General features: G+C 50.1%; 1 protein-coding gene across 2 annotated transcripts in view; it reads left to right on the plus strand.

Moving 5' to 3' along the window:
• Positions 1 to 11,225, plus strand: part of COG4 (component of oligomeric golgi complex 4) — a 44,835-nt gene that overhangs the window by 32,261 nt on the left and 1,349 nt on the right. Inside the window, exons 9-18 of one of the 2 annotated variants that reach the window (XM_075838250.1) lie at positions 3,628 to 3,761; positions 3,941 to 4,059; positions 5,148 to 5,314; positions 5,907 to 6,072; positions 6,147 to 6,209; positions 7,434 to 7,550; positions 7,635 to 7,727; positions 7,811 to 7,894; positions 8,058 to 8,159; positions 8,378 to 8,506. In XM_075838250.1, coding sequence (XP_075694365.1) covers positions 3,628 to 3,761; positions 3,941 to 4,059; positions 5,148 to 5,314; positions 5,907 to 6,072; positions 6,147 to 6,209; positions 7,434 to 7,550; positions 7,635 to 7,727; positions 7,811 to 7,894; positions 8,058 to 8,159; positions 8,378 to 8,506 — 1,174 coding nt within the window. The remainder of the gene's footprint in view (positions 1 to 3,627; positions 3,762 to 3,940; positions 4,060 to 5,147; positions 5,315 to 5,906; positions 6,073 to 6,146; positions 6,210 to 7,433; positions 7,551 to 7,634; positions 7,728 to 7,810; positions 7,895 to 8,057; positions 8,160 to 8,377; positions 8,507 to 11,225) is intronic. The other variant, XM_075838251.1, reaches the window with a different exon arrangement.

The following is an 11,225-nucleotide window of genomic DNA, read 5'->3' on the forward strand; positions in this document are numbered from 1 at the left end:
GCAGGAGACAGGACACATATAATCTGGTGACAGCCTCTTTATTACTAGGACCACTGTTATCTACATTACAGCGCCGATCACATCATGTACAATATAGGCCACTTATAATCTGGTGACCGCCTCTTTATTACTAGGACCACTGTTATCTACATTACAGCGCCGATCACATTATGTAGGAGACAGGGCACTTATAATCTGGTGACAGCCTCTTTATTACTAGGACCACTGTTATCTACATTACAGCGCCGATCACATTATGTAGGAGACAGGACACTTATAATCTGGTGACAGCCTCTTTATTACTAGGACCACTGTTATCTACATTACAGCGCTGATCACATTATGTAGGAGACAGGACACTTATAATCTGGTGACAGCCTCTTTATTACTAGGACCACTGTTATCAACATTACAGCGCCGATCACATTATGCAGGAGACAGGCCACTTATAATCTGGTGACAGCCTCTTTATTACTAGGACCACTGTTATCTACATTACAGCGCCGATCACATTATGTAGGAGACAGGGCACTTATAATCTGGTGACAGCCTCTTTATTACTAGGACCACTGTTATCTACATTACAGCGCCGATCACATTATGTAGGAGACAGGACACTTATAATCTGGTGACAGCCTCTTTATTACTAGGACCACTGTTATCTACATTACAGCGCTGATCACATTATGTAGGAGACAGGACACTTATAATCTGGTGACAGCCTCTTTATTACTAGGACCACTGTTATCTACATTACAGCACTGATCACATTATGTAGGGGACAGGACACTTATAATCTGGTGACAGCCTCTTTATTACTAGGACCACTGTTATCTACATTACAGCACTGATCACATTATGTAGGAGACAGGACACATATAATCTGGTGGCCGCCTCTTTATTACTAGGACCACTGTTATCTACATTACAGCACTGATCACATTATGTAGGAGACAGGACACATATAACCTGGTGACAGCCTCTTTATTACTAGGAACTAGGGCCACTGTTATCTACATTACAGCACTGATCACATTATGTAGGAGACAGGACACATATAATCTGGTGGCCGCCTCTTTATTACTAGGACCACTGTTATCTACATTACAGCACTGATCACATTATGTAGGAGACAGGGCACTTATAATCTGGTGACAGCCTCTTTATTACTAGGACCACTGTTATCTACATTACAGCGCCGATCACATTATGTAGGAGACAGGACACTTATAATCTGATGACAGCCTCTTTATTACTAGGACCACTGTTATCTACATTACAGCGCCGATCACATTATGTAGGAGACAGGACACTTATAATCTGGTGACAGCCTCTTTATTACTAGGACCACTGTTATCTACATTACAGCACTGATCACATTATGTAGGAGACAGGACACATATAATCTGGTGACCGCCTCTTTATTACTAGGAACTAGGACCACTGTTATCTACATTACAGCACTGATCACATTATGTAGGAGGGAGGGCACTTATAATCTGGTGACAGCCTCTTTATTACTAGGACCACTGTTATCTACATTACAGCGCTGATCACATTATGTAGGAGACAGGGCACTTATAATCTGGTGACATCCTCTTTATTACTAGGACCACTGTTCTCTACATTACAGCGCCGATCAGATTATGTAGGAGACAGGACATTTATAATCTGGTGATAGCCTCTTTATTACTAGGACCACTGTTATCTACATTACAGCGCTGATCACATTATATAGGAGGTCGGGCACTTATAATCTGGTGGCAGCCTCTTTATTACTAGGACCACTGTTCTCTACATTACAGCGCCGATCAGATTATGTAGGAGACAGGACATTTATAATCTGGTGATAGCCTCTTTATTACTAGGACCACTGTTATCTACATTACAGCGCTGATCACATTATATAGGAGGTCGGGAACTTATAATCTGGTGGCAGCCTCTGTAAAGGGGTATTCCCATCTCCATGATCATAGTTTAAGTTTTTGCATATGGAAATATATGCCTATTTGTAAATTCCTAATTAGTTCATCCGCTCCACCCCATGTCTTTTGGTTTGTTTGGAAATGGTTGCAGCCACCGCTAGGGTCCTGCAGCGGTGGCGGCGCTTGCGCAGTTGCATTTCCCTTAATACGCCGGCCGGGTCCTCTGGGGAGCACATTGAGCATGCGCAGGAGCTCTCAGTCCGGCCTCCTCACGCCTGATGTAATGACGGTGAACAGGACGGCTCCCAGGCATGCGCAGGAGCCCTGGAGCCGCCTATGTTTTCTGAACTCCTCACGCAGCCGTAGAGACCTGATCAGCGCTGCTTTTTTGTTCTTTCTTCAATGCAATTTTCTCTCTATTTGTACATACAGAGATAAGGGTTTAGTTTAGCCATTCTCCCAGTATTTCAGAAGGAAACGCCCTATAACCAACATGTGCGACATTCACCGCCCTCCCACCTTAAAGGGAATGTGTTGCTAGAATTATTTTTTTTTTTTTAGTTAAACAGTTATTATATACATGATTAGACATTGTTCTAATTTTTTTTAATTTTTTCACAAGTCAGGAAATATTATAAATTAGATTCTAATTTATAACATTTCCCTGTGCTGGTCACTAGAGGGAGCAAGTCCCAAAATTGCAGCATTGGCATGTGGTAAAGCAACCTCATTGCTTTATGCTGCAAAATTTGAGTAGACACACTCGCTCTAGTGTCCCCACAGAATCCCCCCTCCTTTATTATTCTGGCTAGTGCGGGGAGAAAGGAGGGGATTGAATGTTCTAACCTCCTACACTGTGCCCCGCCATTTTTTGAGCTAACACACAGTGTAGTTGGCTTACATACAGTGGTAAACACACACTGAAACACGAACATAACTTTCCTGCCGCCGCCGCTCCCTCCGCTCGCTTCCAATCACATGTCCGGAAGCCGCAACCGGAAGTCGTCATCTTACTGTCCGGCCGCGGCTTCCGGTCCACAAGAAAATGGCGCTGGATTTCGCTCTGCCAAAGACCTTCCTTTTGGACTGTGTGGGAGCGGCGCATGCGCCATTCCCACACAGACGGCGTACACTGCAGAGAATGGAACGGCTCCCGTTCGCAGTCTCTATGGGGTTGTATGTGCCGTATTCCATCTCTTTATGTGTCGTTAATCGACAGATGCAGAGATGAAAAAAAAATGGCAGCCCCCATAGAGAAGAAAAAGTCAGAAAAAAAAAAAAGTAAAACACAAACACACGTAAAGGATTCACTTCCTGACTGAGCGGCTCGCAGGTCCTCCGTGATGGCTCCGGCTCTCTCTGTTACACTTCCTGACTGAGCGGCTCGCAGGTCCTCAGTGATGGCTCCGGCTCTCTCTGTTACACTTCCTGACTGAGCGGCTCGCAGGTCCTCAGTGATGGCTCCTCTATCAAACCGTTGTGGCCTAAGGATAGAACATAAATGTCTGAAGTAGCAAAACCCGTATAAATGACCGCTGTCGTTTGAATTGGGAGTGTTTTTTAGATGCCAACACAGGATTATGCAGCCAGTGCAAAGCGCCGACCGCGAGTAACCCAAACCGCGGATCCCGGGGGGCTGGGACTCCGCTGTATGAAGTTCTTACATTGTGACCCTGTTGTGTACGTCGTTCATGCATCACAGGGACCTGGACCCTATACTGGCGGAGGTGACCCTGATGAGTGCCCGGACGGAGCTTTACCTCCGCTTTATTAAACGGCGCATCACATCGGACTTTGAGGTTGGAGACTCTATGGCAGAAGAGGACGTGAAGCAAGGTAATCGCCTCCTATATAACCCCGCCATGCTGCTGCCGTGACCAACCCTCAGTGTCGGGGGATGGAGTGATTGTGTCGCGGTCACTAGACCTCTATGTGGGCAGTGTGATGTGTAAATGCAGCATATTATTCGTTTCCATGGTTACTCCCGACCTCCGTCGCTTCTCTTTCTGTTTTAGAACATCAGCGGAATCTGGAGAAGTTGTTTAAACATTGTCTGCTCAGCCGCTCCATGCAGGAGCTGATCGGGTGCTACATCACCATGGAGGAATACTACATGAGGGAGTCCGTCAACAAGGTACAGACAAAGCGGAGCCTAGATATGGGGAGAGATCGGCAGGGGAGGGTAGGAGGTTTATAATATCACACTGAGCAATACCATCAACCTCGATCTCACAGGACAAGGAAACCGCAGAGCAGGTGATCCCACGCTCCACGCCACGCTCCTCGCCACGCTCCTCGCCACTGCAGCTCGCCGCGCTCCGCACCACGCTCCTCGCCACTGCAGCTCGCCGTGCTCCTCGCCACTGCAGCTCGCTCCGCACCACGCTCCTCGCCACTGCAGCTCGCTCCGCAAAAAATAAGCCCTGACACGGCTAAATCGACAGAAAACCGTTCTGGCTCAGAATGTGGCAATAAAACGCAAATTTTATTTTTAACAATCAGTTTTTTCCTTGTAAAAGTAGTAAAACAAAGAAAACGATATAAATTTAGCATCACTATAATCGTAATGACCGGCAGAATAATGGTAACACGCCGCTTTTACCGCACGGTGAACGCAGTAAAAACAAAACCACCCAAAAGGTTGAGGAATCGCTGTTTTTTCCTCTTCCACCCCACATATATTTTTTTCTCGTTTTCCACTACATTATACGGTACAAAAAATGGTGCTGTGAAAATCTGCAACTCGTCCTGCAAAAAACAAGCCCTCGTACGCCAATATTGATGGAAAGATAAGAGTTCTGGCTTTTGGGAGGTGGGGAGGAAAAAACAAAAGTGAAAATGCAAAAAATGGCTGCGGCAGGAAGGGGTTAAAAAGGGGTTGTAAATAGCCATTATTATATATCCGCAAAGAAGGGCATGACTAGCACAGTGTAACGGCTCCTCAGCTCCGCGGTCAAGACATTTTGGTCCTATCAAATATGCAGGAAAAGATCAAAGTAGATAAATCTCCTCAACAAGGCGGCTTTACCCGTACGTGCAGCGCGATCCGCGTGCCCAGTGTAGCGCCCTGACGCAAATCACTTCTTCAAGGGGTACTCACACTGGGCAATGTGGGGGATGGGAGTACTGGTGTAACTGGGAATAAGGGAAGCTGCGCCCTCGGCCGTCACTCTCGGTATCACACAATAAAGGTAACGTGTCCCCTGCTTGTCTCCTGTGTAGGCTGTGGCCATGGACACGTGTGAGCGGGGGCAGCTCATATCCAGCATGGTCGACGACGTCTTTTACATCGTGAAGAAATGTATCGGGCGCGCGCTGTCCAGCTCCAGTATTGACTGTCTGTGTGCCATGATTAACCTGTCCACGACCATGATGGAGTCGGACTTCAGGTGACCTTGAGGCTCGGCTTAAACACTGTAGTAAATGTATATACAAGGGTTCGCTCAGCGCGTTATTCCATGTGTATGTCTAGACCACGTTATGAATGGTGATGGTGCTCGTAGAGGACTCAGGACTTCTCCTTGGATGACAGCAGGAGGAGCAGGATATCCAGCAGTCTTTGTAAAATAAACCGTTTATTTGGTCCTTTAAAAAAAAAAAAAGACCGGACAATTAAAATAATCCCGGGACCGCGCTTACGCGTTTCAACCCTCTAGGGTTCTTCATAGCTTGCTGACTGCAGAAAGCTTGCGAGGATTAAGAACCCTAGAGGTGTGAAACGCGTAAGCGCGGTCCTGGGATTATCATTTTAATTGTCTTTTTTTCAAATGACCAAATAGTTTGTTTTACAGAGTGCTGGATATCCTGCTCCTCCTGGCTTCTGAACTTGCGGGTCCACGATTACTGTTGGAGCAGAATGCAGAACCTTATATATAGATTATATCTGTACTGAGCAGCCAAACTGTAATTCTGAGATCTGAGACGTTACTTGTTGGTGGGGTCCATAGTCTGTATAATGAGTCTGAGCGCCCTTCATTGCAGAGAGGTTCTGTGTAACAAGCTGAGAATGGGCTTCCCGGCCACGACGTTACAGGACATCCAGCGTGGCGTGACCAGCGCGGTCAGCATCGTGCACAGCAGTCTGCAGCAGGGCAAGTTTGATACCAAGGGCATCGAAAGTAACGATGAGGCCAAGATGTCTTTCCTGGTAAGATGCCGGGTCACGGGTGAGGGGAAGCGGCCATGGTCACTGCCGATAACAAACCCCGCTGTCTTTTCTAGGTGTCTCTGAATAATGTGGAAGTGTGCAGCGAGAACATCATGACCCTGAAGAAGAACCTGGAGGTGAGAGGACAAGAGGCTGCTGGGAATGACACACTGCGGACACAACCCTGAAACCTGCCCTGTTATCACCCATTATAAAGCCGAACATTACAGGGGGAACCAGGTCAGGGCCGAGGAAGCTCCTAAGTCTGTGGGGTCCTGGGCTGCACGTTACCCACCTGTGGGGTCCTGGGCTGCACGTTACCCACCTGTGGGGTCCTGGGCTGCACGTTACCCACCTGTGGGGTCCGGGGCTGCACGTTACCCACCTGTGGGGTCCTGGGCTGCACGTTACCCACCTGTGGGGTCCTGGGCTGCACGTTACCCACCTGTGGGGTCCTGGGCTGCACGTTACCCACCTGTGGGGTCCTGGGCTGCACGTTACCCACCTGTGGGGTCCTGGGCTGCACGTTACCCACCTGTGGTGTCCTGGGCTGCACGTTACCCACCTGTGGTGTCCTGGGCTGCACGTTACCCACCTGTGGTGTCCTGGGCTGCACGTTACCCACCTGTGGTGTCCGGGGCTGCACGTTACCCACCTGTGGGGTCCGGGGCTACACGTTACCCACCTGAGGGGTCCGGGGCTACACGTTACCCACCTGAGGGGTCCGGGGCTACACGTTACCCACCTGTGGGGTCCGGGGCTACACGTTACCCACCTGTGGGGTCCGGGGCTACACGTTACCCACCTGTGGGGTCCGGGGCTACACGTTACCCACCTGTGGTGTCCGGGGCTACAATACTGATGTTTAGGGCTTCTTCACTGTGTAGTTGTCTGAGCGATAACCCAAGGTAACAAATTAGACCGCGGAGATCTAAGTCAGTATAAATTCCCAGCTCCATATAGCCGATGACTCATCCAGTGGTAGCGCCCCCTTTTCTAGTGGCGTCTCCTGTGTAACCTGTTTAGGGGATGTTCACACGGCTTATTTTTGGCCATTTTTCGGGCCAAAAACGCGGAAGCAGAACGCCTCCCATTGATTTCAAGGGGAAAAATGGCGTTCGGTTCCGACAGGGCGTGTTTTTACGCGGCCGTTTTAAAAACGTGCACGGAAAAGTGCATGTCACTTCTTGAGCTGTTTTCGATTGACTATAAAAAAACAGCTCCAAAAACAGTCGCAAAAAATGCAAGCTGCTAAAAAAAAATGGCTGTAAATCAGGAGTTTTTCCCATGAACCCGCTCCATATTTTCAATGTTCTTTACTTTGTGCGCACGCTCCCCACGTGTTCTATCATTTGTTCCAGAATGACTGCAGAAAGTTGTTTAGTCAAGACTTTGGAGGAGACCAAGCGAAGGCCAAGATTGAGAGCGGTCTCGCGGACATGGCCTCCGATGCAAACAAGTTCCGAGACCTCCTGCAGGTGAGTCCGTGGCCCCTGACCGCGCTCTGTACTTAGACAGTTCTGGATGGGGACCGTGACATCCCTCTGTTTCTCCTGGGACAGGAAGGTCTGGGGGAGCTGAACAGCACAGCCATTAAACCTCAAGTCAAGCCGTGGATTAACCTCTTCCTGTCCGTGTCACACAACATCGAGGAGGTGAGGGGTTAAGGGATTAGGGGGGGGATGCATAGGTAATTTAATCCCAGAACTAAATGATTTTATTTCCTTATTTGTCCCAGGAGGAATTTAACGACTATGAAGCCAACGACCCGTGGGTGCAGCAGTTTATAGTGAACCTGGAACAGCTCATGTCTGAGTTTAAGGTGGGTGCTCCTCATCGGTGGCTTGTCATCATCGGTGGCTTGTGGGGGGGTCATCATCTGTGTGGGGGGGTCGTCATCGGACCTGTCACTACACCTGGGCCGGACCCTTTTCAGTGTCAGCCGTTGCTCTCATAGGGTTATTTAGCAGTGTCTCTCCCCATAGGCCGGCCTCTCCCCCATCATCTATGAGAACCTCACCAGTCTGCTCACCAGTCTTATAGCCATGGAACTGGAAAAGGTGGTTTTAAAATCCACATTCAGCAGGGTAAGTGAAAGTGTGACCACCCGGCGCCATCTCTGATCCATTGCATATGGCTGCCGTATGTCATATTCATAAATGATCAGCCGCTGCCGCGAGGAGGGACATTCTGTTATAGACCTGGATAAAGTCCAGACGTTTGTGTGCAGGGAGATCTGGGGTCACCCATGGGGTGCAGGCGGACAGGATTGTGGGGCGGTGATTTACTGCGTCTCTCCTTACAGCTTGGTGGGCTGCAGTTTGACAAGGAGCTGCGCTCCCTCATTGCGTATCTCACTACGGTTACAACATGGACCATCCGTGATAAGTTTGCTCGGCTCTCCCAAATGGCAACGATTCTGAACCTGGAGCGGGTGAGTGGCTGCCTGCCTGTCTGCGTGCCTGTGTCTGTCTATCTGCCTCTGCGTGCCTGTGTCTGCCTGTCTGCCTCTGCGTGCCTGTCTGCCTCTGCGTGCCTGTCTGCCTCTGCGTGCCTGTCTCTGCGTGTCTGTCTGCCTCTGCGTGCCTGTCTCTGCGTGCCTGTCTCTGCGTGTCTGTCTGCCTCTGCGTCTCTGTCTGCGTGTCTGTCTGCCTCTGCGTCTCTGTCTGCCTCTGCGTGCCTGTCTGCCTCTGCGTGCCTGTCTGCCTCTGCGTGCCTGTCTGCCTCTGCGTGCCTGTCTGCCTCTGCGTGCCTGTCTGCCTCTGCGTGCCTGTCTGCCTCTGCGTGCCTGTCTGCCTCTGCGTGCCTGTCTGCCTCTGCGTGCCTGTCTGCCTCTGCGTGCCTGTCTGCCTCTGCGTGCCTGTCTGCCTCTGCGTGCCTGTCTGCCTCTGCGTGCCTGTCTGCCTCTGCGTGCCTGTCTGCCTCTGCGTGCCTGTCTCTGTCTGCCTCTGCGTGCCTGTCTCTGTCTGCCTCTGCGTGCCTGTCTCTGTCTGCCTCTGCGTGCCTGTCTCTGTCTGCCTCTGCGTGCCTGTCTCTGTCTGCCTCTGCGTGCCTGTCTCTGTCTGCCTCTGCGTGCCTGTCTCTGTCTGCCTCTGCGTGCCTGTCTCTGTCTGCCTCTGCGTGCCTGTCTCTGCGTGCCTGCCTCTGCGTGCCTGTCTCTGCGTGCCTGCCTCTGCGTGCCTGTCTCTCTCTGTCTGCCTCTGCGTGCCTGTCTCTCTCTCTCTGTCTGCCTCTGCGTGCCTGTCTCTCTCTCTCTGTCTGCCTCTGCGTGCCTGTCTCTCTCTCTCTGTCTGCCTCTGCGTGCCTGTCTCTCTCTGTCTGTCTGCCTCTGCGTGCCTGTCTCTCTCTGTCTGTCTGCCTCTGCGTGCCTGTCTCTCTCTGTCTGTCTGCCTCTGCGTGCCTGTCTCTCTCTGTCTGTCTGTCTGCCTCTGCGTGCCTGTCTCTGTCTGTCTGCCTCTGCGTGCCTGTCTCTGTCTGTCTGCCTCTGCGTGCCTGTCTGTCTGTCTGCTTCTGCGTGCCTGTCTCTCTCTGTCTGCGTGCCTGTCTCTCTCTCTCTGTCTGTCTGCCTCTGCGTGCCTGTCTCTGTCTGTCTGCTTCTGCGTGCCTGTCTCTCTCTCACTCTCTGTCTGCGTGCCTGTCTCTGTCTGTCTGTCTGCCTCTGCGTGCCTCTGCGTGCCTGTCTCTCTCTGTCTGCGTGCCTCTGCGTGCCTGTCTCTCTCTGTCTGCGTGCCTCTGTGTGCCTGTCTCTCTCTGTGCCGGTCTGTCTGCCAGTGGCCATTACACGTCATGTTAAAGAGGCTCTGTCACCAGATTTTGCACCCCTATCTGCTATTGCCTGTGATCGGCGCTGCAATGTAGATTACAGTAACGTTTTTATTTTAAAAAAAACGAGCATTTTTGGCCAAGTTATGACCATTTTTGTATTTATGTAAATGAGGCTTTCAAAAGTCCAACTGGGTGTGTATTGTGTGTTACATCTGGGCGTGTATTGTGTGTGTGTTACATCTGGGCGTGTATTGTGTGTGTGTTACATCTGGGCGTGTATTGTGTGTGTTACATCTGGGCGTGTATTGTGTGTGTTACATCTGGGCGTGTATTGTGTGTGTTACATCTGGGCGTGTATTGTGTGTGTGTTACATCTGGGCGTGTATTATGTGTGTTACATCTGGGCGTGTATTGTGTGTGTGTTACATCTGGGCGTGTATTGTGTGTTACATCTGGGCGTGTATTGTGTGTGTGTTACATCTGGGCGTGTATTGTGTGTGTGTTACATCTGGGCGTGTATTGTGTGTGTGTTACATCTGGGCGTGTATTGTGTGTGTGTTACATCTGGGCGTGTATTGTGTGTGTTACATCTGGGCGTGTCTTGTGTGTGTTACATCTGGGCGTGTATTGTGTGTGTTACATCTGGGCGTGTCTTGTGTGTGTGTGTTACATCTGGGCGTGTCTTGTGTGTGTTACATCTGGGCGTGTATTGTGTGTGTTACATCTGGGCGTGTCTTGTGTGTGTGTGTTACATCTGGGCGTGTCTTGTGTGTGTTACATCTGGGCGTGTCTTGTGTGTGTGTTACATCTGGGCGTGTATTGTGTGTGTGTTACATCTGGGCGTGTCTTGTGTGTGTTACATCTGGGCGTGTCTTGTGTGTGTTACATCTGGGCGTGTCTTGTGTGTGTTACATCTGGGCGTGTCTTGTGTGTGTTACATCTGGGCGTGTCTTGTGTGTGTGTTACATCTGGGCGTGTCTTGTGTGTGTGTGTGTGTGTGTTACATCTGGGCGTGTCTTGTGTGTGTGTGTTACATCTGGGCGTGTCTTGTGTGTGTGTGTGTGTGTGTTACATCTGGGCGTGTCTTGTGTGTGTGTGTTACATCTGGGCGTGTCTTGTGTGTGTGTGTGTGTTACATCTGGGCGTGTCTTGTGTGTGTGTGTGTGTTACATCTGGGCGTGTCGTGTGTGTGTGTTACATCTGGGCGTGTCTTGTGTGTGTGTGTGTGTGTTACATCTGGGCGTGTCTTGTGTGTGTGTTACATCTGGGCGTGTCTTGTGTGTGTGTTACATCTGGGCGTTTATTGTGTGTGTTACATCGGGGCGTGTATTATGTGCGTACATCGGGGCGTTTTTACTAGCTGGGCGTTCTGATGAGAAGTATCATCC

This window comes from Rhinoderma darwinii, chromosome 9, assembly GCF_050947455.1.
Source record: "Rhinoderma darwinii isolate aRhiDar2 chromosome 9, aRhiDar2.hap1, whole genome shotgun sequence".
NCBI lineage: Eukaryota > Metazoa > Chordata > Amphibia > Anura > Rhinodermatidae > Rhinoderma > Rhinoderma darwinii.